The sequence below is a fragment of the Brienomyrus brachyistius genome, unplaced genomic scaffold, assembly GCF_023856365.1.
Source record: "Brienomyrus brachyistius isolate T26 unplaced genomic scaffold, BBRACH_0.4 scaffold33, whole genome shotgun sequence".
NCBI lineage: Eukaryota > Metazoa > Chordata > Actinopteri > Osteoglossiformes > Mormyridae > Brienomyrus > Brienomyrus brachyistius.
The window spans coordinates 3,720,001-3,743,326 of NW_026042308.1; the positions used below are offsets into that span (position 1 = coordinate 3,720,001).

At 43.6% G+C, this 23,326-nt stretch overlaps 3 protein-coding genes across 3 annotated transcripts in view; all 3 read right to left on the reverse strand.

The window, feature by feature from the left end:
• LOC125721424 (E3 ubiquitin/ISG15 ligase TRIM25-like) overlaps positions 1-10,903 on the reverse strand; it is a 62,065-nt gene extending 51,162 nt beyond the window's left edge. Inside the window, exons 1-5 of the mRNA XM_048997327.1 lie at positions 10,294-10,903; positions 7,263-7,358; positions 6,467-6,700; positions 6,137-6,295; positions 5,519-5,578 (exon numbers count right to left, since the gene is read on the reverse strand). Coding sequence (XP_048853284.1) covers positions 5,549-5,578; positions 6,137-6,295; positions 6,467-6,700; positions 7,263-7,358; positions 10,294-10,884 — 1,110 coding nt within the window. The 5' untranslated portion in view covers positions 10,885-10,903 and the 3' untranslated portion in view covers positions 5,519-5,548. The remainder of the gene's footprint in view (positions 1-5,518; positions 5,579-6,136; positions 6,296-6,466; positions 6,701-7,262; positions 7,359-10,293) is intronic.
• Positions 1-23,326, reverse strand: part of LOC125721432 (tripartite motif-containing protein 29-like) — a 94,263-nt gene that overhangs the window by 31,159 nt on the left and 39,778 nt on the right. The gene's annotated exons all lie outside the window — the stretch shown is intronic.
• Positions 19,541-23,326, reverse strand: part of LOC125721434 (uncharacterized) — a 55,802-nt gene continuing 52,016 nt past the window's right edge. Inside the window, exon 3 of the transcript XR_007385740.1 lies at positions 19,541-19,725. The gene's annotated coding sequence lies outside the window, so the exon portion shown is untranslated. The remainder of the gene's footprint in view (positions 19,726-23,326) is intronic.

The window sequence follows — 23,326 nt, forward strand, 5'->3', positions numbered from 1 at the left end:
CTCACACACTCACTCACACAGAACTCGCTCCAATACACACATTTTATTCCCAATATACTCATGTAGCCGCCCGAGTCTGCGGCGCTCCGGCTGCCCCCTGCGCTGTGAGACACGCCGCGCTGAGAGACTCGCTGGGGCCGAACTGCACTTTAGCCTGCGCTCTATTATTCTGTACGATACATAAAATATAAAAAGTCAAATATGTAAAATACCTCAGGAAATGTTGGTCGCCCGCGCGACGCCGGTGGGAAGACGCGCCGAAATGACGCGCGTGTTAAACTAATAGGCTTAATTACAGGTAAATAAAATTACAAACAGCATTCATCAAACATATTAACCATAAAATTACACAACAAAGATTACCACTAAAAGTGAGTTTGTCTTTAGGTCACAATATGAACGTCTTTTAATCCACTTTGGACACACACCTCTCTCCAGCAGCGCGCCGACGCGACGCTCCTAACGCGGACGCATCTAGGCTGGTTCTCCGCAAAGCGCAGCACTCGCGTATTACACCGCGTATGCGTACATGGAAACGTTCATATTTCTCTGGTCAAGCTGTGTACTTTGCACATGCGCACGTGTCCTATTTAAGTATTAGTAGTAATTCTGATATTCCCTGCACACGTACCACAGCCGCGAGGTCTGTGTATGTTTCCCTACGTTTTACAAATTCAGAGCGGCAGTTCACGGGGCTGCCAACTTTGATCAACTGGCTGGCGTGAGATTTTCAATTTGGGACAAGTCTGCACACATATGCATACGCATTTATATGTATGCAACAGTTCTATTACCTTGAAAATTGGCTGTAGGGTTTGCAAACTACCCTAATCCTCATCAAAATCATCTATGTTGGCGTTTAAAGACAAATTTGGAGTGCGGCAGGCGGTCGTCCGCGGAGGAGTAAAATGCATCATAAAAGTCTATACAAACACGTCCGCTTATACGCGCGCGGGGAGGTATCAGTCTGGCCGCCACGGGTTTTCTGTGTTGATTCCGGCTTCGTCTGTGCACTTACATGAGGATAACAAGACGCATGCGCGACGTGCAGTGCTACCAGAAATTGGGGTGGCAGTATGGTCACGTTTTGTCACGGAACATTGTCTTTACTAACGGTACAGATAGTATTAAAGTAGCATCTGATTTTTTTAAGAATGAGTGTCCAGAAGAGCTGTATATTTTCACAGACAAGAAAAAAATATTCCGAACACTATTGTGTCCTTCTTTGTACAGCGTCTTCAAAATTTAATGGCAGTATAAGTTTCTAAGAAAGCAGTGTCATGCGTACAAGGTACAATGAAATTCTAACCTGAAATTCTTACTTGCCTACTTTCATAAGCAGCATTATTTTTCATACAGTTCCATCCATCCATCGATTTTTCTGCCACTTATCTAATATCCATCCATCCATTTTCCAAACCGCTTATCCTACTGGGTCGCGGGGGGTCCGGAGCCTATCCCGGAAGCAATGGGCACGAGGCAGGGAACAACCCAGGATGGGGGGCCAGCCCATCGCAGGGCACACTCACACACCAGTCACTCACACAGGCACACCTATGGGCAATTTAGTAACTCCAACTAGCCTCAGCGTGTCTTTGGACTGTGGGGGCAAACTGGAGTACCCAGAGGAAACCCCACGACGACATGGGGAGAACATGCAATCTTTGTCATCGTCTACTGGATATAAAATATCTTCAAACGGGATATTAAACAGTTCAATCTTGAGAAATAATTTAGCTATTTTAAACATAGAATAATTAACTGACTTACACTGGAACAGACCCAATACAGAAAAAAGTATTGCAATAATAACATGATGTAGCAAAATTTGTCAGAAGGTTTAGTAGTGACTTGGGCTCAAATCGGAAGAGATGAAGAAAAGAAAATTATAAATGAGATTTACTGCTTTAACCTGCAAACCAGTCAATCGTCTTACTGATACAGAAAATAATGTAGGAGGTGCCTTACAGAATAAATTGTATGATTATATATAAACATAAGGCAGAAGGAGCCTTTGTTAGATTGTGGCAAAAATGGCTTGAACAAGGTGAGCAGAACTCAGCCTATTTCTTTAGGCTAGAAAGTCAGCAAGCCTATCATCAAGCTAATCATGACTATGTATAGTTATTGCAGTCACTGGATGATTAAATAAAACCAGACAGTAGTAAAACTGCATATAGTTCACAGTACATGGTAAACAAAACAAGTCGGCTTGCAGCTCTAATCAAAGAGTGTTCTTCAGAGCGCCATCTTGACTCCTTCGTCCTTGTACAACATTTAATGCCACAACCTCATACTAACAAGTGAGGCTGGAAACGAAGGAACCGACCAAGATGGTTTTCTCGCACTGCCCCCCGGTGGACATGACCTTCAGTCCTCCAGATAGATGTAAACTACGCACGCAAGTGTAGTCGTGTCGTGTGAAGTCATGGCCCTAAAGCACAGACTTAGGAGATGTTCAGTGTCACAGCCAGTTTGGGTAAGACTGCAGGTGCCGTCTTAGGACAATATTAATGAATCTGAAAAAAAGTACAGTCAGCGAATGCACAAAAAGGGCAAATGTGAGGGAAGGAAGCCCCCCCCCCCCCCCCCCCCCCCCCGAACCTCACTGCTCATAGACAGCTCACACAAGATAAGGATGCAGATAAAAGGTTTTGATGAGCTGTTACTGAGTGATACCAAAAGTTCCTGCTACCCAAACAAAGCGAGGGCAGTTTCCCAGCTTTCAGCATTACAGTGCATGATGACATCTAGGACAGGGGGCCCTTACCCCACTGGCCCTTGGATCCCCTGCTGTAGCTACAGCCCACACTAGGCAGTGAGGAGCAGCCCCAGTGTCAGCCATTCCTGCTCTGACTGACTTCAGGGGGAACAAAGTGCATCAAAGCCCACAGCTACTCTCTCTCATCTGACTCCAGTTGTGTGTCACCTACACACTGGGTCAGACAATGTGTTTAATACATTAAACTGATCTTTACTGAATATCAGGTCTGTGGCTGGAAAATCATTATTAATGACTGATTGTATTATCAGGATAAACCTTGATTTTTATGCTTTAAACTGAAATGGGGTCAAATGAAAACTATGCAGCAGCCCTGATCAAACCAGCTACTCCTACCTGCCCTTTATCAGTGAGACTAGAGCACTTAGGGAAGGAGGTGGAGCCGCCGCCGTATTTAATGGGTTTGAATTATTTTTACAAGTCAGGCACTACTTTCTGTCAGAAGGGTAATTATGAATCTGAATGAACAGAAATTACATGTGGAGTTCCTCAAGGGTCCGTTATTGGCAGTGGGCAGTGGTGGCTTAATGGTTGTTGGATTGAATCCCCGACCAGCAAGGCACTGCTGAGGGACCCTAAGCAAAACACTGCTCTCAGGGCGCTGAATTAGCTGCCTCTTGCTATGTCACGATGTCACATATGGGTTAAATGCAGAGGACAGATTTCGGTGTTGTGCACTGTGTGCTGTGGTGTGTCAACACTGATCACCAATTAGAATTATAATCCTCACCGAGCCTCTTTGTTCAACATCTACATGCTTCCATTTGCTCAGATTACGGAACACTATAAAATCTCTGGAACACTTAAGGCCATGTTGTTAGTAAAATTCACAACAAATAATAATCCATTGTTATGCATTATAATCATGGCTTTAAATATTTATCAAAAGGCATAACACATTATAGGCATGCTTATTATGCATAATGAATGATGTATGAAGCTCTCATCTTTAGTGCACTATAAATACCTTCATAATGCATTATAATGATCGGTATAAGCATTAAGGATGCTTTGTATTGCATTATGAAGGTATCTATAGTGCCTTATAGTTGAGTGTGTCATAAAGCATTCATAAAGCGTTATAATGGTGGATATAATGTGTTATGCTTTTTTATAAATATTTATAGCTGTGTTTAGAATGCTTTATGAGTGCAGTATAATTAAGCAATGACATATGAGAAGATACTCCGGTATATCATGGCTGTGATTCAGTCAAAGGCACAAGGCTACAGGCCACCACAAAAAATTTAAAAAATAGTTCTCATAACATCAGTGCAAGTGGGAGGGGCCATCGTGTCCAAACCGTCCGCATACCTGGATAATTCAGTCAATCACCAATATAGTTTTGTCTAATATTTCCGGTGGCAGCAGTAAAACAACTAGCCAGCTTATTATCGGAGTAACTTTGCATTGTAAATGAAAACCATGCCGCAGATTATGAGGCAGATTACAAAGTTCAGTTATTGGCATCTTTAATAGCGTGATCATTAAAAGGACAGTTGGCAGCTTATAAAAACTTATTCTGGAACAGAAAAGAACAAATCCCACAAAACGGAATACATATGAACCTTTACTTTCACTGTCAACTATGTTAATTTTTTAAACTGGTGGAAACACAGGCAGGTTCTGAAAAGGCATCACGTGACAACCAGCCCAGCACCGGCTCCATGTTGGTGGAAATGAGGCATCAGTACAGTGTTCCCAGGTCCAGCCCAAACTCTGCTTAAAATCCGCCCAACGGAAGCTGAAACCAGCCCAATAAGAGAGAGAGAGAAGGATTTCTCTCTAAACCAGATACGGAAAAGCTTTTTCATGTGTTTATTTCCAGCAGGCTAGACTATTGAAATGGTGTCTTTGCAGGTCTTGGTAATAAATCAGTCAGACAGCTGCAGCTCATCCAGAATGCTGCCACCAGAGTCCTCACTAACACCAAGGAAGTGGAGCATATCACACAGCTCCTTAATCACTGCACTGGCTTCCTGAGCATCACAGGATTGGTTTTTAAATATTATTACTTGTGTACAAGGCACTAAATGGCACTAACTTCCTTGAACCTTGTGAAGCATCCAGACCCCTGAAAGTTTACTCAGTGTCCCAGAATGAAGACCAAGCAGGCTGAAGCAGCTTTTAGTGTCTATGCTCCCTGTCTGTGGAACAAGCTTCCTGAAGACCTGAGGTCTGCTAACACTGTCAGTTCATTATAATCAGGGATTAAAACGTTTTTGTTGCTGCTTTGTTTCAATAAATTAAATTAGCAGGAGTTTAGTCATACGCTGCCTCTACAATCTCACTTCTTTTTAGTTAACTGTTTATTTGTATTTTGGGCTTTTAGACTTTTTAAAATTGTTTTTTAAATTGACAATGAACGTGTTTGTAAGTCCCACACCAAAGTTCCGAAGTATCGAAAAAGTACCACAGCTGCAATGATGCTTTTGGTACTGGAACTTCTGGTACTGGTACTCGACCGGAAGTTAATGGAAAAGGGAAAGAAGCAAAAGTACCGAACCTGGTGCAGTGGAAAAGCACCCTGAATAAACTTGCCTTACTTAGCAATTGGATTTAAAGTCCACTGAGATAAAAAGCTCATGTAAATGTGAAAGACCAGGAGGCAGCGGGAGAGAGAAAGAGAAGCTCCACTTGCAGTAGAAAATGAAACACAATAAAACACAATAAAACACAATAAAACACACTCCAGCTCATACAGGGAGAGAGAAGTGTATGTGTGAACAGACTCACAGTGTAAGAATTCTGCTCTGGTCCTGGGCACTAATACCGGTAGGACGGTGTCTTTGGTAACTAGAAGGAGACAGAGAGAAACAGGGATGTGAGTAAAAGGAATTTACTTGTGGGAGATGGACTTCACTCACTGTGGAGATAACAGCAGTGGGGTATTATCATTATGAGGGACAATCACAGGCATTTTAACAAACTGCAAATCATGGTAAGTTACACATAATACAGATTTTTGGTTTCTATAATGTAGAAGAAACATGGTTCATGTGATCTGGGTTTTGCAGCCAGTAGAATGTGAAGCTCTTTCACCAGTTATCACAAAGATTTAAACTTATTGTAAACAAACTGACTTGGTCACACAAATGTGAGGCTGACTGTACTGCATACTCTCTCTGCACGGTCTACATCGAGGGGGGGGGGGGGGGGGGGGCAATTCTACCCGCAAAGTCCAGTGTGTACGCAGGTCTTTGGGGTAACCTTTAGGTCAGCTGTTCAACCCCAGGTGTGAGACCCTTCAGCCAATCAGTCCTCTAATTAGTAATCCAGCAAAAGCAGCCCTTTCTGGGTAAGATTGGCCAGCCCTGGTCTATATTAACATGAACAGACTAGAAATGTATTAACCTGGTGATGGATCTCTGCCATTTTCATTCTGCAAAAATTCTCCAGTTGATCTTTCAGCTCAGAAACCGCCTTCCTCAAATTCCCAAAATCAGATCTGGGACTGACAGAGATTCTGGGTCCAAATCCAGCTTCAGGAGTGACAGGAAGAGCCTGGCGCCTCTACAGACACACAGTCTGATTAAACAGCTTCATCAATACAAATGTGTATTGCAATCTAATTAACAGGACCATTAACATCTGACCAATGACAGACTAGTTGAAATACAAATGACAATATGCATCCATTTGAATACTCTGGTTTTCTTATTGCCAAAGTAGCTGTTCTGTTACCTGGAGGAAATGGATGTGATCTTCTGTGTGTGAAAGCTGCTCCAGCTCAGAGTGTCTCCACTTCAGTTCATCAATCTCCTGCTTCCGTCTGTCCATGTCTCCTTCAGCCTGACTCACTGCAGCCTTCTCCTGATCTCTGATCAGCTTTGTCACCTCAGAGCGTCTTCTCTCAATGGAGCTGATCATCTCAGTGAAGATCCTCTCGCTGTCCTCCACTGCTGACTGTGCTGAGCTCTGTTGGTGACACACGGAGTAAATTACAATTGGCCCCTTTTGAGACTCCAGAGAGCCTCATTGTACAATAGAGATGTGAGCTGACAGGAGGTATAAAAACAGCACAGGGCTGAGGTTTGGAGCGTCACCATGCTGGATGCCTCAGGTACTGAAACCCAGCCAGCACTGATTGGAAATGATCCCTCATTAAGCTCATACACTGTCAGCTGCAGGGATTTGGCAGAGACTGGTGGCTGTATGGGGCAGGTTGGTTGTCACCATTAGGTCTCAGTTTAATAGGTGACTTTTTTAGTGGTTATTTGCATTACGCTGGGTTGTGAAAAGTTGCATTTTTCTCAAATAGGCATTTATGGTATTTTTTTAAATAAATAAGCTACTACTACAACAACACTTGGTTAAACTCTGTAATCTAGCAACTTTATCCCACTGACCCAGAATAACCCACAGCAGCATTAATTTGATTAATCCGCACAAGTCTGTGAATCTGCAATCTGTTGAATCTGAAAGAAGATACAATATGATCACAAGCCAGCTGTTATCTTCTCCTCAGGTTCATACTCACTGTGAATGAGGCCACAGCCTCTCTCAGCTCCTGCAGTTCCTTCTCTCTCATCTGAATTCTCTGCTGAAATTCCCTCTGTTTTTCACCCATTTGTTTCTACAGATAGGAAACAAGACGACAAAACAAGTTTGTTTCATTAGCTGAGATCACATTCATTTATCAACCTGTCCAAACTGAAAAGACACACAATAAAGGAACAATAAGGGGTCAAAACTCACCAGGGAAAAAGTAGCTAAGAAAATGACACGTAGACTAACAGAGGGAATGGGGCAGCTAGTGATGTTAAGCTTGACAATAAAAAAGCGATTCACTACATTCTGAAGCACAGCTTCAGTTTCCTTCGTTCCACCCTGAACACGTGACCATGGTCATCTGAAGCTTCATTCTGCACTCAACCATGTGACTGCTTTGGAAACTGAAAATGTGGCACAATCCTCATTACCGGTTTCAAACCTGTTGTACAGCACATATTTCGGCGTACACACACACTGCAGCGTAAGTTTTAATCATCATAATAATTTAATAATAATTCATTTTCAATAATTAATTTAATAATAATAATTATTATTATTATTAGTCATTATTGTGTCCAAGGTTCAGTTTACTTGTATGAATAGATAATATCAGATTTGGGTGAGGGTATTACCCAATAATCTGTATAATTTTCCCAGTATAGAGACCAAGAAACAAATGATTGATGAGGCTTTGGTCAATATGCACAAGCCTTCACCATACTGGATAACGCAGGATTTAGGGAGGTTGTGGGGATCCTGGATCCAACCTACATTCTCCCATCCAGGCAAACATGAAAGGGTTTGGTGACAGAAACATTTAAGATAGAAAAAGAGAAAGCAAAGGAAGAGGTGAGAAAGGCCAAAGCAGTAAGACTAACATCTGACATGTGGACATTCATACATATGGAAGCTTATTTAGCAGTCAAATGCCATTTTATAAATGATAAGACTGAGCTGTCGACCGTATTATTGGGAGCAGGAAAATTCCCATAGTCTCATTCTGCAGAAAACATGGCTGCAGTCGAGGCAGCCTGATGGAGGAGTGGGGAATACAGAATAAAGTGCGATGGCTCACACTGACGCTGCACAAAATGTGATTGTCTGTGTCAGACACACAACCTGCATTGCAGGTTTCTGTAGCCAATCTAATGCTCAGGCTGCTGTAGCGAACTAACAAAGACAGATGTGAGACAATTAACCAATAACAACAGTGCAGGGAAAACAGGCAACAAGTGCAGTAACTTATATTAATGAACACAAGACTAGGAAAACTCCCACAAACACTGAAAGTAAGAAACACACACAAGGAATTCAATACTTAGAAAGTACAGAAACATGTGGAACATAATAAAACAAGGCACAAGCTTCACAAGCAGAACATAGAACTAACAAACACTGGGAAGAATAGAAAAGCAATAATTAAATGAAAGAGGTGAGGTTGGTTCCTGACCTGCCTCAAACCCATAACCAGCTGGTCCCAGCCTCTGTGTCACACACTCATCCCATTGAGTCAAATGCAGCCATGTGGGGAAAAGGAAGAACACACTAGGGCCAAAGATGATGAGAGGACAAAGGGGATGGACAGCGATGGCTGCTGGCCACACGGGGAAGAGACACAAGGACAGGCACTGAGACGAAGCTTCATTATTTATGTCAAAGCTGCTCCACGCGTTATTAATATTAGTGAAATGTGCCGGTAAAAACGACATGAAGGTAAAATTAAAGCATGTAGGTAAGAATGTGTGTTCAGTAGCCAAGCAAATGGATGTGTGAATAGAAACATATAATAACAGTGTAATTGTTTATATCGTTTTATATTGGGCTGTCCGGGGGCTTGAATTCCTGGTTAGATATTCAGTCCCACTCCAGCCCTGACTACTTTTACTTCATTTGTTCCAAGTCAGACATAATTCAGCATATCAGACAAAACAATGAACCTCTTTGTTAATATTTTCATAAATTTTGAGCTTCACTGGTTGTCATTGAAAGCCAAAATATTATCCTATAACCAACACAATGCATTAAAGGCTGAGCCCTTTAACCTTGAATAGAAAAGTATTAATCTACGTACATCTTAGTACCGAAAGACCTTTTATAACATGTACATTTGTACTGTGTTAATGTAAGTAAGGCAAGGTAAGGTACGGAGGTAAGGAGCACACACTGAGTACAGTGCCTTACCGCACCCACCACACGACGAACCACCTCAGGGATGAGAACCTGAGTGCAGCCGTACAGTGGGTGACACCTCAGCACCACACCAGTCCCAATGGAACAGTGTGAGTTTTATCCGGTGGCTGCAGTACCAATCCTGCAAAACACCTCTTGATGGAGTATAGAAATGCATGGCGATAATGTGAAAAGTTAAACTTTATTGTGAAAATAATATTTTATAATAATGATTGTCTAATGAATATCGCAACATTATTACGAAACAATAAATTGTAAAATTTAAAAATTATACATAGAAGACAAGTGTTATTATGAAATATAATTTTATGAAATTTATGAAAATTTATGAAATTATTTAAAAATAAAAGGATACATTATTGAAATATTTATCATTTTTTTAAATATTTTTTGATATACTTATTATTTTATTTTGAGTGTCATGGCGTCCCGTACAAACATCTTCGACGGGCACGGCCTTACTGTACTGTGGCTCTAGTGAGTTCTTCTGTACTATGAAGGGTTACTGGCTTCTCGGGGTAACTTGTCGGATGTAAAGTACCACAGTTTAAATGGACTTCATATTCGTTTACTTACATTTTGCCCAGACTACCTTAAATCCGACAAGCTAGTAACCCCGCTAGTAAGACCGGACAAGTAGGTCATGACAACTTTACCGAACCAGACTTGATCTGAGTGTTTCGTAGCAATTACACTAACAAGTGTTAAGACAAAATCTATTTATTTAAAATTAACTTTTAGATAATAACAATAATTGATACTTTCACTGATCCCTTTGGGGAAATTCTTTTAGATAGAAAGGGGAAATTCTTTTAAATTAGCCTGACCTGTATCTCCACCCTTCCTGTAGCAGCTGAGACTGTATCATGGCCTCTGTGTTCATCCATCGTACAGAGATAACAGATACACTGCTGGTCGGTACGGCAGTAGACCTCCAGCGGTTTGTCATGGTGGGAACAGACCTTGTCCTTCAGATGGCCGATGGCATCAATGAGCTTGTGCTGTTTTGCATGGTGGAGTTTGTTGTGAAGCTGCAGGTCAGTGTCACAGTAGGAGGCCAGACACACCAGGCAGGACTTGATAGCTTTGTGTTTTCTCCCAGTACAGACGTCAAACTCCACATCTCCAGGTCCAGCATACTGGTCAGCAGGAGCAGCTGCTTGTAGTCCAGTCTTCTTCAGTTTCTCCACCACTTCAGCCAGCATGGTGTTTCTGCCCAGAACAGGTCTGGGTATGAAGGTCTGTCTGCACTGGGGGCAGCTGTAAACTCCAACATGATCTTCCTGATCCCAGCAGCTCTTAATGCAGCTCATACAGTAACTGTGTCCACAGGGAATAGCCACTGGATCCTTTAGTAGATCCAGACATATTGCACAACTTAACTCGTTTACATCCACTGCAACTCTGGCTTCTGCCATTTTACCACGAACACTGATAGGATTCAGTCTCATTTTCTCTCACAGTCGTCTGTGTGTGACAGTGGGAGGAACTTCCTGCTTCTCAGACTGCAGCAGGTGTGGTTTTGGACTGAGACCAGACTGAGAAGAGCAGACTGGGCAAACAGTGGAGCTGCAGTTTATGAACAAAATAGTACATTATACAAACTGTACCCAAAGCGAACATTTATTTATCTTTTATGAGAATAACAGTTACTGACATTGTTTTTCTGTAAACAAACTATAATCCTACTCTTTGATTTTGTGCAATAGATAGAAATTAGGTATAAAGGTATAAGAGAGCAGATCTACTGAGAATGAATTTCTGTGTCGGTTTAGAAACATGTTTGGGATCATGTGGTTTCAGGTGAAACATGCAGGGATGTGCAGTTATAGACAGACTGTGTCAGGATTAGACAGAACAAGCTTTGACAAGTGCTGTCAATGCACAGATTTGTTTTTTTTACATTATTCTATATACAATATTCATGAAAATATATGTCATCTCTTCCTTTTCTTTCTGTGTGTTTGTGCAGGGAGTGTATTTATGTTAGGAAGGACAGTCAAGTTCAGAGTGATCATTTTAATCATCCAAAATAATTCCATACTCTAATAATGAAAATTGAACACTACTCTTATATTTAAGCCAAAAGTTATTGGACCAGCTTCAGCCATCCCCAGGAACAGAAAGATCATATATCAAAAAAGTATCCAACAAATTCCAATAACTGCAGTATAGGGTTATGAGACACACACATCACAGGAAGCACAGGGCACAAGGCAGAGACACCCTGGATGGGATGCCAGTCCATCACAGGGCAAACACTCACTCACATGCTGAGGACAATCAAGAGACACTAATTCACCAAACTGCATGATCTTGGACAGCATGAGGAAACCTGAGGAAACCCACAGGAACACGGGGAGAACATGCAAGCTGTACATGCAGAACCAGGAGTGGGAACCACACCCACAAGCCTGGAGGCGTGAAGTGAGAGCAGCTGGTCTGAAGTCCTGAAGGGAGCTGGAGCGCCATTTCTTTGGAACAGTGTGGAGCCGTCCTGCATTACTGCTTATCCTGTACAGGGGGGTGGGGAGCCTGGAGCCTGTCCCAGGTGGCACAGGGCGGGGGACACAATGGACAGGATACTAGTTTATAGCAGAGCACAAACTCACACATACAGACGCACACTAAGGGCAGCTTAGAGATCCCAATCGGCTGATCACAGTTTCATGTTCTCCAAAGTAGGAGGAGAAAGCCCACATTGGAAGAACATGCAGACTTCACACGTACAGCAGGAGGGACAGGAAACAAGCCAAGAGACAGAGGTTACACCCCGAGACCCCACACCCCCCCACAATCACACATACTGTTAGGATTTATGTAAAATTTATATTTTAATGCTACAAAATTATGACTGACTATGAACTTTATATTCCAGAACTGTGTTGGAATCTATGCTGACTGTAAGAATGTTACCTTACAGGATTTACCCGTTTCTGTGCCCTGTACCTACAGTAAGGAGCTGGGATCTCTGCTCCTTCAAAGCAGACAGACTCACTCACATATGATTACAGTTCTAGTACATAGCAGATACTGTTGCTGAAAGTGGTGAACAAGTGAGGCAAATATAACAATGAAAATATGCCGCTGTCAAGGTGCTGCCTGGGCACTAGTGCAGCTAGGCTGGTATTTCTGGGCTCCACAGACATCACTGGTGGTTGGTGTCGTGGTCACCGGGATGAAAGACTCGTGCAGCAGGTGTTTCTCAGACAACAAACAGGGACTTACTGGGATCAGGATGGGAGGCTATGGAACCGGCAACACGTAAGGCACAACATCAGTGATCAAACTGGGGAACACAGGACCAGGAAGCACTTAAATGGAGGACTAATGATGGAAGAGACTGGAGACAGCTGGGAGTGTTTAACACGAGGGCTGGAACGAGACGTGAGACCAACAAGCAGCAAACATGGCCTGTTAGAGCCACGTCAGGGAGGAGGCGGGACATTTAATTACATTTTTATGTAGTGCCTCACAGAGTCGTCCCAAGGCACTTTACATAGATGTGTAGTCATACATTACAACATCATTAAAGACAGTAATACACAACGGGAAAAAGGAAAGAAAGATATTAAATAAAGAAAGCCAGATGACAACGGAGGAGAGGAACCAAAACCCCCAAGTAAGGAGATAAAATAGACCTCTGGAGGTCCATGGACAACTGGCTGCCCAACCCCCCCCCCCCCCCCCCGCAGACTAATATTACTGAGAACAGAAAAGAGTGGAGCTGCTTGCTAAAGGCCAGGTGTGAGGTGTGATTAAAGTCTGTCAATAAGCCTGTTCTCCACACTGGCCTGTGTAGGGTGACACTCAAGGCTGCACCCAGGATGACACAGTTAGCAGGTCCAATTCGCAGTGTCACCCCTCCTTGGGACAGAACCAGGACTCCAGCTTAGATGGTGCCCCCCCCCGGGCAGCACCTGGAAATGTGGGGAGGCAGAGAGCATGGATGGTCAGAACATGCGTTGACACATAAATGGACAAGCATATTGGATAAGAATGGCATTGCTTAATGTGACAGTACCCCCCCCCCCCCCCCCCCAACCCACCAAAAGCATGCGGTCCAGCCATGAAGTCCAAGGGGGTTAGACAACAGGGATGGAACCAGACTGGACTCTGGACTAGACAGGGGACGACAGAACAGATGGTAGACAGGACAAGACCAGACAAGACTAGACAGAACACTAGACAGACAGCAACACCAGACATAAGAGCAGTTGCAGGACATCACTAAGGACATGGAGCGGATAAAGAAAAAGCTAGGAACCACAGGTACAGCAGTCCTGTCAGACCCCAAATCAGGACGGACAGGTGGAGGGTCAACAAGAACAGGGGCACAGGATGCACAAGGCAAGGAGAGATACAGGTGGGACAGAGCAACAAGACAAACACTGAGGCACAAAAAGGAATAACATGGGGCATCCAGGTGAAGATTCGGGGCTGGGGACCCTCCTAGGCCCCTTTCCAGGTGAGGCTGAACTCTGCCGAATCACAGGACCAGAGGGTCTGGGATGGCCAGCAGGGCAGGAGGACGTGAGGGGTTGGCGGGCGATGAGAGAACCGCAGAGCAGTAGGGCAGCAAGGAGACAACAGGACAGGAACAGGAAGATGGCAAGGGACATACAGGGCAAGAGCAGAGACTGGCAAACCCTCTCTGGGAGATAGACATTCTGCCTGCCGCTTTCTTGGACTCCTGTTGATACTGGTGACCAGAAACTGGGACCAGAGTAAACGGAGTCTGGGATGAAGGAGGGACCCACGTAGCAGGACCCAGGGCACTCTAGCAGGACATCCTCTGGATCCATCTTCTCTGGGCTGGTGGCAGCCTGCAGGCATGTGCCGGTGGGACATCAGGATAGAAAGTGGGCACCAGCAGGCCGTCAGGAGATGAGGTGGTCACCGGCTGGACGTCTGGGGACATTGAGGTGGATGCTGGCCAGGCATCAGGGGACAGAGAGGTGGACGCTGGCCTGACATTATGGAGCAGTGTGGCAGGTGTCGGCTGGTTACCAGGGAACCGTGTCAGATTCTATGAGAAGCCTAGAGGCAACCAAGGCCTCACCTGTGTTGGACACTGTGGGTGCGGCCTGAGCGGCCCTCTGGGCCAGGAGCCTTAAGTGCGGATGTAACGACTGCAACGGCTGGCTCTCCTGGGCCAGATACTGTAGATGCAGTGTCTTTCAATCACGAGTGCGCTTCCCTAACCATTACGTCACCACTGCTCACTACTATGTGTACTACTAAAAGAGGCAGTAGGGTCTTGTCCAGCCAGCTGACAAAACGTTTCCACACTTAATCGGAACGAAGGACAGTAGGAAACATCTGTATTGTGTGCAGACTTCCAATAAAACCATGTTGAAGCAAAGTCCGACCTCTACTGTGGTCCAGCACTCTGACAACCATAGAACTAGGAGTGAAGCCTGTTCTTCTGTGCTGGAGAGCTTTGGGGAGCATGTTTTGGCGAACAGGGGGATCACAGTAAATCCCAGAGAAGCATCATCGTCAGACTTCAAGTGACAATGAGGACGCAGGTCGCCCTACGGCAAACGACATGGAGACGGCGGGCTCCTTTTCTCCAGAGCACCCCACCTCTGCGGGGTTCAGCACACTCACTCCATTCCAGAGGGCCCTGAGGATCTCCGCTATAGCTGTCACACCCTCCACTTGGGAGTCCGGGGAGAGAGCGGCTATGCCATCTGTCAGAGATGGGCCATTCTCTCTGGGCAAAGATGTACTGCGGCCTGAACCAGGGACATTAGGTATGCTTGACACAAGCGGCAATGATCGGCTGTAGGGACCTGGGGAATCTACTGGGGCTTGTCGAGTTCCGTCAGTCTGTTGGGTGCCAGGATGAACGACTCTGGGAGCAGGTGTTGTCAGACAATAAACTGGGATTTACTGGGATCAAGATGGGAGGCTAGGGAACGAGCAACATGGAGGGCACCACATCAATGGGGAACACAGGGCCAGGAAGCACTTATACAGGAATAACAAGGGAACAGACTGGAAGTAGCTGGGAGTGTTTAACATGAGGGATGGAACGAGACGCGAGACCAACGAGCAGCAGGCATGGCTTATTAGAGCCACGTCAGGGAGGTGGCAGGACATGACGTTTGGGGCTATGGTTAGGGTTAGGATTAGGCTTAGGTTTAGGGTAAAGTGCTTGTGGCAGAGAGCGGTCAGTAGTACAAGGACACGACTATGCCACCTGGGGAATTTCACCACAGGAAAAATTACTCTAAATTAAGAGCACACAAGTTCATTTACCGAATGGAGCTAGAGACGTGTTTGTACTATTAACAGGTTGTTGAAAATATAAAACAAAAAAACAAGACAAGCGCTTTAGCATCAACAACCTTAAAAAATAAACCAGCAACCAGCCTTTGGCCACTGGCTGACTAAACTCAAGCAGGAGACAGGTGTCCGGGGAAGTTGATCAAAAGGGGGAATAGAGTCCCTTAAACTAACACACACACACACACACACACACATACACACACACACACACGCACCAGTGCTCCACCACACTGATCCCCACACAAATATACTGCACAAGGTGAAAGTGTGAACACTACCACCCCAGACCAATCAAATCTTAGTCAGCCAGATCAATCGAGGCAGCCACTGCTCACAGTCTCCCAGAAAATACCACAATCTAACCAAGAATCTGAGTGTTGAAAACTATGAAGAGTGCAAACAATGAGTAGCAGAATACAGGCTGTCCCTCTGTATCAGTCCCATACAGAAAGAAAGGGCGGCCCAAAGTCTGTTAAGTCGCAAAACTAGGGAATGAAACAGCTCCAAATGCAGGAAAAGGTGCGACGATCCTTAGCGCGTTCCAAGGCTCCCAGCACATCACCGATGTCCCACCGAGGATCAGGAGCTTCAAGCCGCGGTTGTTGGGCGACATCGGACCGGCTGAGGACAAGACAAGACTGACGGAAAAGAAAAACTGACGTAGGAAACACAGCAGCCACAGTGCAGGTTCAAACTATTATTGTCTGACAAACCTGCTGGAAGAGGCATAAACTGAAGCTGACGAGCAACTGAAACTGTAATCCTGGCAACAACTGTAACTACAATTAAAACACATCAAGTAAAGCAACTGACAAGTAGCTATAGGCCTAGTCACCAGAATAACTTGCAACCACTGGAGCTGCAACACAGACACAAGAGAAACACTGCAATATAAAATATTACCATTAGCCATTTAAATGAAGCAGAGGATTAACGCTAATTAAAACAGCAAAACCTCCCACCAAGACACAGAATAAGTGTGAACCTCAGCCAGCATGCCAGCGTACCACGGCAGACCACCGCGGTGCGGAAGGGGAGTTACCGGACCGGGAAACGCCAATGACGCCTCCACACACTAGGGGTCCCCACACACACTTACCGGAAATAATCAACAAGTCCTACCCGCAAAATTCCACACTCCCACAGTTGGATGGCCCTGGGATTTTTCTCCAGAACCCCAAGGCTCAATGGAAGTACCGCGAGATTCTTAAACCCTTACCTGAGGGAGGAGGCTTCCAGCGTAAGGAGAGGTTCACCAGAATCCCCGGGCTGGATGGACATCGTTCATCCTTTACCTGGGGAATGAGGCTCCCAACTCGTGGTGACTTACCCAAGCCCTGGTGCTGGATCATCATTCAATGCTTACATGGGGAAAGAGAGACCTTACCCTTGGCCTCCAAGCCTGGAAGTACCCTGAGCTCTAGACCCAAGCTTAACCCTAACCCATAAGCATAGGTTCGCAGCATGAACGGTTCTCACCTGATACCAGAAAACCATACATGTTCTTAATCTGAAAATCAGTTCATCATTTTCCCAGAAGGTGGCAGCACATCAACATTGCAAGCTTGGCACATCCCTTTGGACACAATGAGCTATCCTTATATTGTGACATTTTTTAAAACTTATTTAAATCAGTAAAACAAATGACTTCCAAAAAGGATAGAATCATGTCTACCCAATACCCCTTGGCACCATGTTAGTGTGAATGGAGTTTTCACTCCAGCCCTGAGGGATTCAGAGCAGACACAAAAGATTGTGAACCCATGTGTGATTTACAGTGAAAGGTGACTGAACACAACGCACAGCCTCTGTTATGACTCCACTGTTCACCATGGTTCAGCACCATCTATATTTCTATTATTTTTAAGGTATTTTACTTGTGGTTTTACACTTAACATGGTATCGACAGGCTTGCTCCAGAGATCTCATTGTATTTACAGTGACAGTAACGCTGCCTTATCTTGCGAGAGGAAGTAGCATATGGGTGCGCTGCTAACGTTAGCATTAGCAAACCTAGCTGCCTAGCAGTGTTGGTAGTAACTCGTCAGTGTAATTCCACTACTTTTGTTTGCACCATGTATTTCAACATCGACGCGATGTTAATGTGATCACTATGCAACCTTTAGCCCACTGTTATTTTCCTTGATTATGTAATTATACAGGGCAGGTCAGGCAGAGGGAGCAGACGCTGATGCAGCACATTGCCGCACCAACCACACGTCCAAACTGCTGGCGATCCTGGCCGGCGACCCCCCAGGCAGACACACGGTCGAATCCCACCCTTATTATAATTACTTTTATATACAGTAATTGGTAATTAGTAATTTTCAGTAGCTTGCACAAGGCTGCTGACTAGCAACGTTATTCGTTGGCTGAATCCGAAATAGCTGTAGTGCTACGATGCTGGATTGTTACAGGGACAGTGATAAATGCAGACCCCTTTATTCTGATTGCGTTAAAAATCAAATGTTTTTACTCAGATTTCATCCATTTGGTGGTGTGCTCTCTATAATGTGCCATGTTTTCCTAAAAGCAGATTTTTTTAAAAAGAATGGCAAAATAGAGCAATTTTGTAATGCCTGTATCTTGAAACGTAGCGTGTTGTCAGACTCTCCGATACACAGCTCTATGGTCCATACAGAGGAGATGAGGAACATGCAGTCTGCTAAGTCACGTGGTTACCTTTCGTTAGGTGGCTACGTTTACATGCCTTAACGCAATTAAGATGTTTTCATGTAAACAGATTAATCGGGGAGCTCATTTATAAAGGCTTCGTGTGACTGAAAAAGACGAGAAGCATTCATACATACATTTATAGGAAGATTTTGGGATTTACAAAGAAAAACGTTTTGTGAAAAAGACACAAATCTTGTGAACGAGGTTGAGAGATGCTGTTTCGAAAGAATCCTGTAGAGGGCACTGTGTATGCTAAATCGAAGGCTCCAGGAATGTATTCGGCATTTATAATCATAAACAATAATAATTGAAATATTTGTGGGCACATGGCAATTGGCTCTGAGATTAAAGTTTTTTAAAATTAATTTGTTTAAATTTTTGGGCCGGCATGGTGGTGCAGTGGTTAGCACTGTTGCCTCACACCTCTGGGACCCAGGTTTGAGTCTCCGCCTGGGTTACATGTGTGTGGAGTTTGCATGTTCTCCCCATGTCGTCGTGGGGTTTCCTCCGGGTACGCCGGTTTCCCCCCACAGTCCAAAAACATGCTGAGGCTAATTGGAGTTGCTAAAAAATTGCCTGTAGGTGTGAATGGTGTGTGAGTGTGTCCTGCGATGGGCTGGCCCCCCATCCTGGGTTGTTCCCTGCCTTGTGCCCATTGCTTCCGGGATAGGCTCCGGACCCCCCGCGACCCAGTAGGATTAGCTTGGAAAATGGATGGATAGATGTATGATAGAATGATTAAGCTGTAGCACATTTCAAATAATATTTCATTTGTAACACATTTGTTCTCCAAACTACTACATTTTTAACCTTTGGCCACAAGATCATCTTCTTCCTGCCAGTATCTTTTCTTTTCCTTTGATCCTCGGTTGTTGGAATCTGCTCTGCTGCTTGGAAGTTCCCTGGGGAGTTAGTGTTGGGGGGTTCTGGTGGAATGTGACCATCGGCAGCCATGGGCTGGATAGCGCTGTGGTGCTCAGCCTGGCTCTGTGCCCTTCTAGGGGCTCTGTGTCCTTTGTTAGCACAAACATTTTGCACACCTGACATTACCATGCATACAGTATTTCTCGTATTTTACAAAATACAAAAACACTGATCAAAGTCTGTAGAAAAAAACATTTTATTTCATGAACTAAGTCAAATATGAATCATAAAACACAATTAAAATACTTTTTTTGAATACATGCCTCAGAAATTGCACATCCCTGATTGTGCGTTACCTTCATGCTGCCTTGAAATTTTTGATTTCTTCACTGTAGCCCTATGTTATACAATCTAATCTTAACCTTATGTTAACTGATCCTATTTTTATTTCTTAAATATTCCCTCCACCACCCCCCCTCTAAGGAGGACTGCTTTATTTACAATTAATCTAATCCTATGTTATACAATCTTATCTTAACCTTATCTTAATTAATCCTATTTTTATTTCTTAAAATATCCCCGCCACCACCCCCCCTCTGAGGAGGACTGCTTTATTTATAATTAATCTAATCCTATGTTATACAATCTTATCTTAACCTTATGTTAACTAACCCTATTTTTATTTCTTAAATATTCCCTCCACCACCCCCCCTCTAAGGAGGACTGCTTTATTTACAATTAATCTAATCCTATGTTATACAATCTTATCTTAACCTTATCTTAATTAATCCTATTTTTATTTCTTAAATATTCCCTCCACCACCCCCCCTCTGAGGAGGACTGCTTTATTTATAATTAATCTAATCCTATGTTATACAATCTTAAGCTTACCGTAACCTATCCTATCTTAATTTTATTCTATGTTATCTTATCCTATCTTTCTTATCTTATGCTATGCAATCCTATCTTATATAATCTTATCCTAAACTTATGGTAATTTATCATGTCTTTGTAAAACATAAAATGGCATACAAGTTAAGACTATCTTAACTTGTCCTATCTTAATCTTATTCTATACAATCTTAACCTTATCCTATCTTAATCTTATCCTATAGTACCTTATGTTATAGAACTACATGGTAACATATCCTAATTTTATCTTATCCTAAGTATGTATGACAACTCTCGTGTAATTATGTGCTGAATCTACAGGGAAATGTAGCTATGTGCATCTGACTGATAGCCCATCTCCACACCCATCTCCTGAGCCCTGGGCATAGTACTTAGCTGCTCCAGTGCATCAATAGGAAAGATTAACTCATCTTCATCAATCCTACGCCTCTTGGTTGAATGAGTACCCTCATTATCCTCATTCTTCCCCTGTTTCGCTAAGTTAATTTCATTTAAATGTCTGTTCCAAAACTCCTGACACCAGTACTCAGTAAAGCACTTGGCGTCATAGGTCATTTTAGAGTACTTGGTTACATAATAGTTATACAACCAATAGAATTTTTCCAGGTGAGATGAGGCGGCTGCAGCCTGTGCTGGAGCCTGAAGCAGAGGGGTCAGATGAACCAGGCCTGGAGCTGAATATGGATGTGGAGCTGGGCTTACAGGTGTGACTAAGTGTGGCAATAAAACAGAGGAGCCCATAAAAAGAAATGGGGATGAAACAAAAGGGGAGGGGGCTGAAGACGGAAATAAAAATGAAGAGGAGGAGAAGGTTGGTGAGCTGGGCTTAGGCTCTAACCCCTTCTGTTGGTCATACCTCCTTCTTCGCCCTGACCGGCCTCCCGCCGTATTTCTACGGCGGCCTGTGCCCTGCTGACCCCTGCTGGTTGCCACCGGGATGGCAGCAGATCCAGGAGAGGCAGACGTGGTCAGGGAGCTGGCTGCCGGCGGCCTGGTGCGGCACTTCTTCCGACGGCCAGCATCACTGGAACTGGTTTGTCCTTTGGGATTATAAAGACAGGGGACAGCATATTTAATTTAAATGAAACATTATGTCACTGTACAACAACACTACATCACAACCATCACAGATATCACACTTGGCAGTCGGTATTGCACACTAAGAAAAATTCTGCCGTCTTTATTGGATACAGGAAACACACGCTAGGGAAACTTATGCGCTGGTCTTGACTTGGGCCGTCTGCGTTTCAGCAGGGGAACCTGACCTATAAAAACAAGCCAGTTTGTGCACAGATTCCCTGATACGCAGAACAACAGCGAAAAACAACACTGGAAAGGTTCATGTGCATCAAATATAGCAGCCCACTCAATCCAAATGCTGGCATCAACAACTGACTATTAAGTCAAATCCTTTACATATCTTACACTTTCCATAAGTTGCATTATTTATTCACTCTCAAGGTACCAAACTAAGATTTATGCTTTTTCTGATTACTACCGCGTTTCCCCGCAAATAAGCCCTAACATGATTTTTCAAGAAGCTCGTAATATAAGCCCTAGTTATTGTCCCATGGATTGTACGGTAACTAGAATGAGATGCGGTTATACTACGAGAAGGCTACATGGACAAGAGGCGCTCATTTAAGGACAGAGTTATTGCTAAACATGAGAGATTGGGGACACTGGTTCTACAGGAAATTGAGTTGCGAGATATTCAGGACGGAATTTGGAACTTGGAGATTTACGATGATGTTCCAGAAGAACATGACATTACGACTATATTTGAATAAACATATGCAGTATACAGCAGAATTTTGTTCATGAATAAATTCACCGTCAAATTGTTTACATGGAAAGATACTGTTAGAAGATGACATGATGTCTGTGTTTGAATAAATGTGGATTTTTTTTCATGAATACCGGTAAATATACTGTAGCATGTTATACTTGGGAAAATACTACCTTAATATAAGCCGTAACGCGTCATTTGGAGCAAAAATTAATATAAGACCCTGTCTTATTTTCGGGGAAACACCGTATATTAGGACATATTCAGCTGTTACTTTACCACTTCGTGATGATTTTCTCTGATGTTTAAACACAGCACAGCCACAGATTTTACTGATTTCATTATATAATGCAGTAGACATGCAAAAAGACTCCCGTATATTAAAGCTAAAGGTGAACTACTTTATTATTTAGACATGTACTTCTAAAACAAGATAATAGAACAGAAGATTCAAGAAGACTAGTCAAGCATATTCTGACTTTAACTCTTTAAGTGCTGAGTTAGTCTGGGCATCATTTTGCCATCCTTACCTCGGCCAACTAGACCGGGGATGTATTCCGGGGCGATCCGCACACTGACTGCACCTTTCGGCAGCAGCCAGTCAATCCTCTGGAGATTCACGGTGGTTTTCACGATGGACATCTTTCGCGTCTTCTCTCTTGCTGATAAACTGCAAGTCTGAGCTGCTTTAAATGTTCAAATGAAAACTCTAAACGGAAAAGAATTGTTATGATTCGGTTGCTAAGCTACGGTGGCCGATTGGTGTCAGCGCGCTGCAAAGTCTTCAAACGCTTTAATCAAATGACGAAACATACGATCTACATTTACAAAAGCGCAGAAACGTAGAAGTACCACAAAATTTTAAGACAAGTTTAAAAACATATAAGCGCTGAAAATCCGCTCACAACACAGTTGTAAAGTTTCTGGGTGACAAAGAAACAAGACGGACCAATTATGGTTTAATTGTATATCGAATGTTTACGAAATGTCGATATCTTATCAAAACAGGATATAGAATGAAACACTACATTATATCAATCAATCATTCGGTCGCCATTAAAAATATAGAATAATATTCCTTCCTTGTTATAAGTAACACGAGAGCTGCGGTCTTGAAGTTGCACAGACTCCCAGAATTCATAGCGATAATTACGCGACCCATTCAATTAGTGGGTTTTTTGATAATTGGGAATGGGGAGGAGCCATTGGGTGCGTTCGATTTCACTTAGGTCTGACTGCAGCTGACGTGAGGGGGAGCGCCATCTGCCGGCGGCTGCAGGAGTGTAATATAATAATATAAACTGTAATATAAACTTGTAATA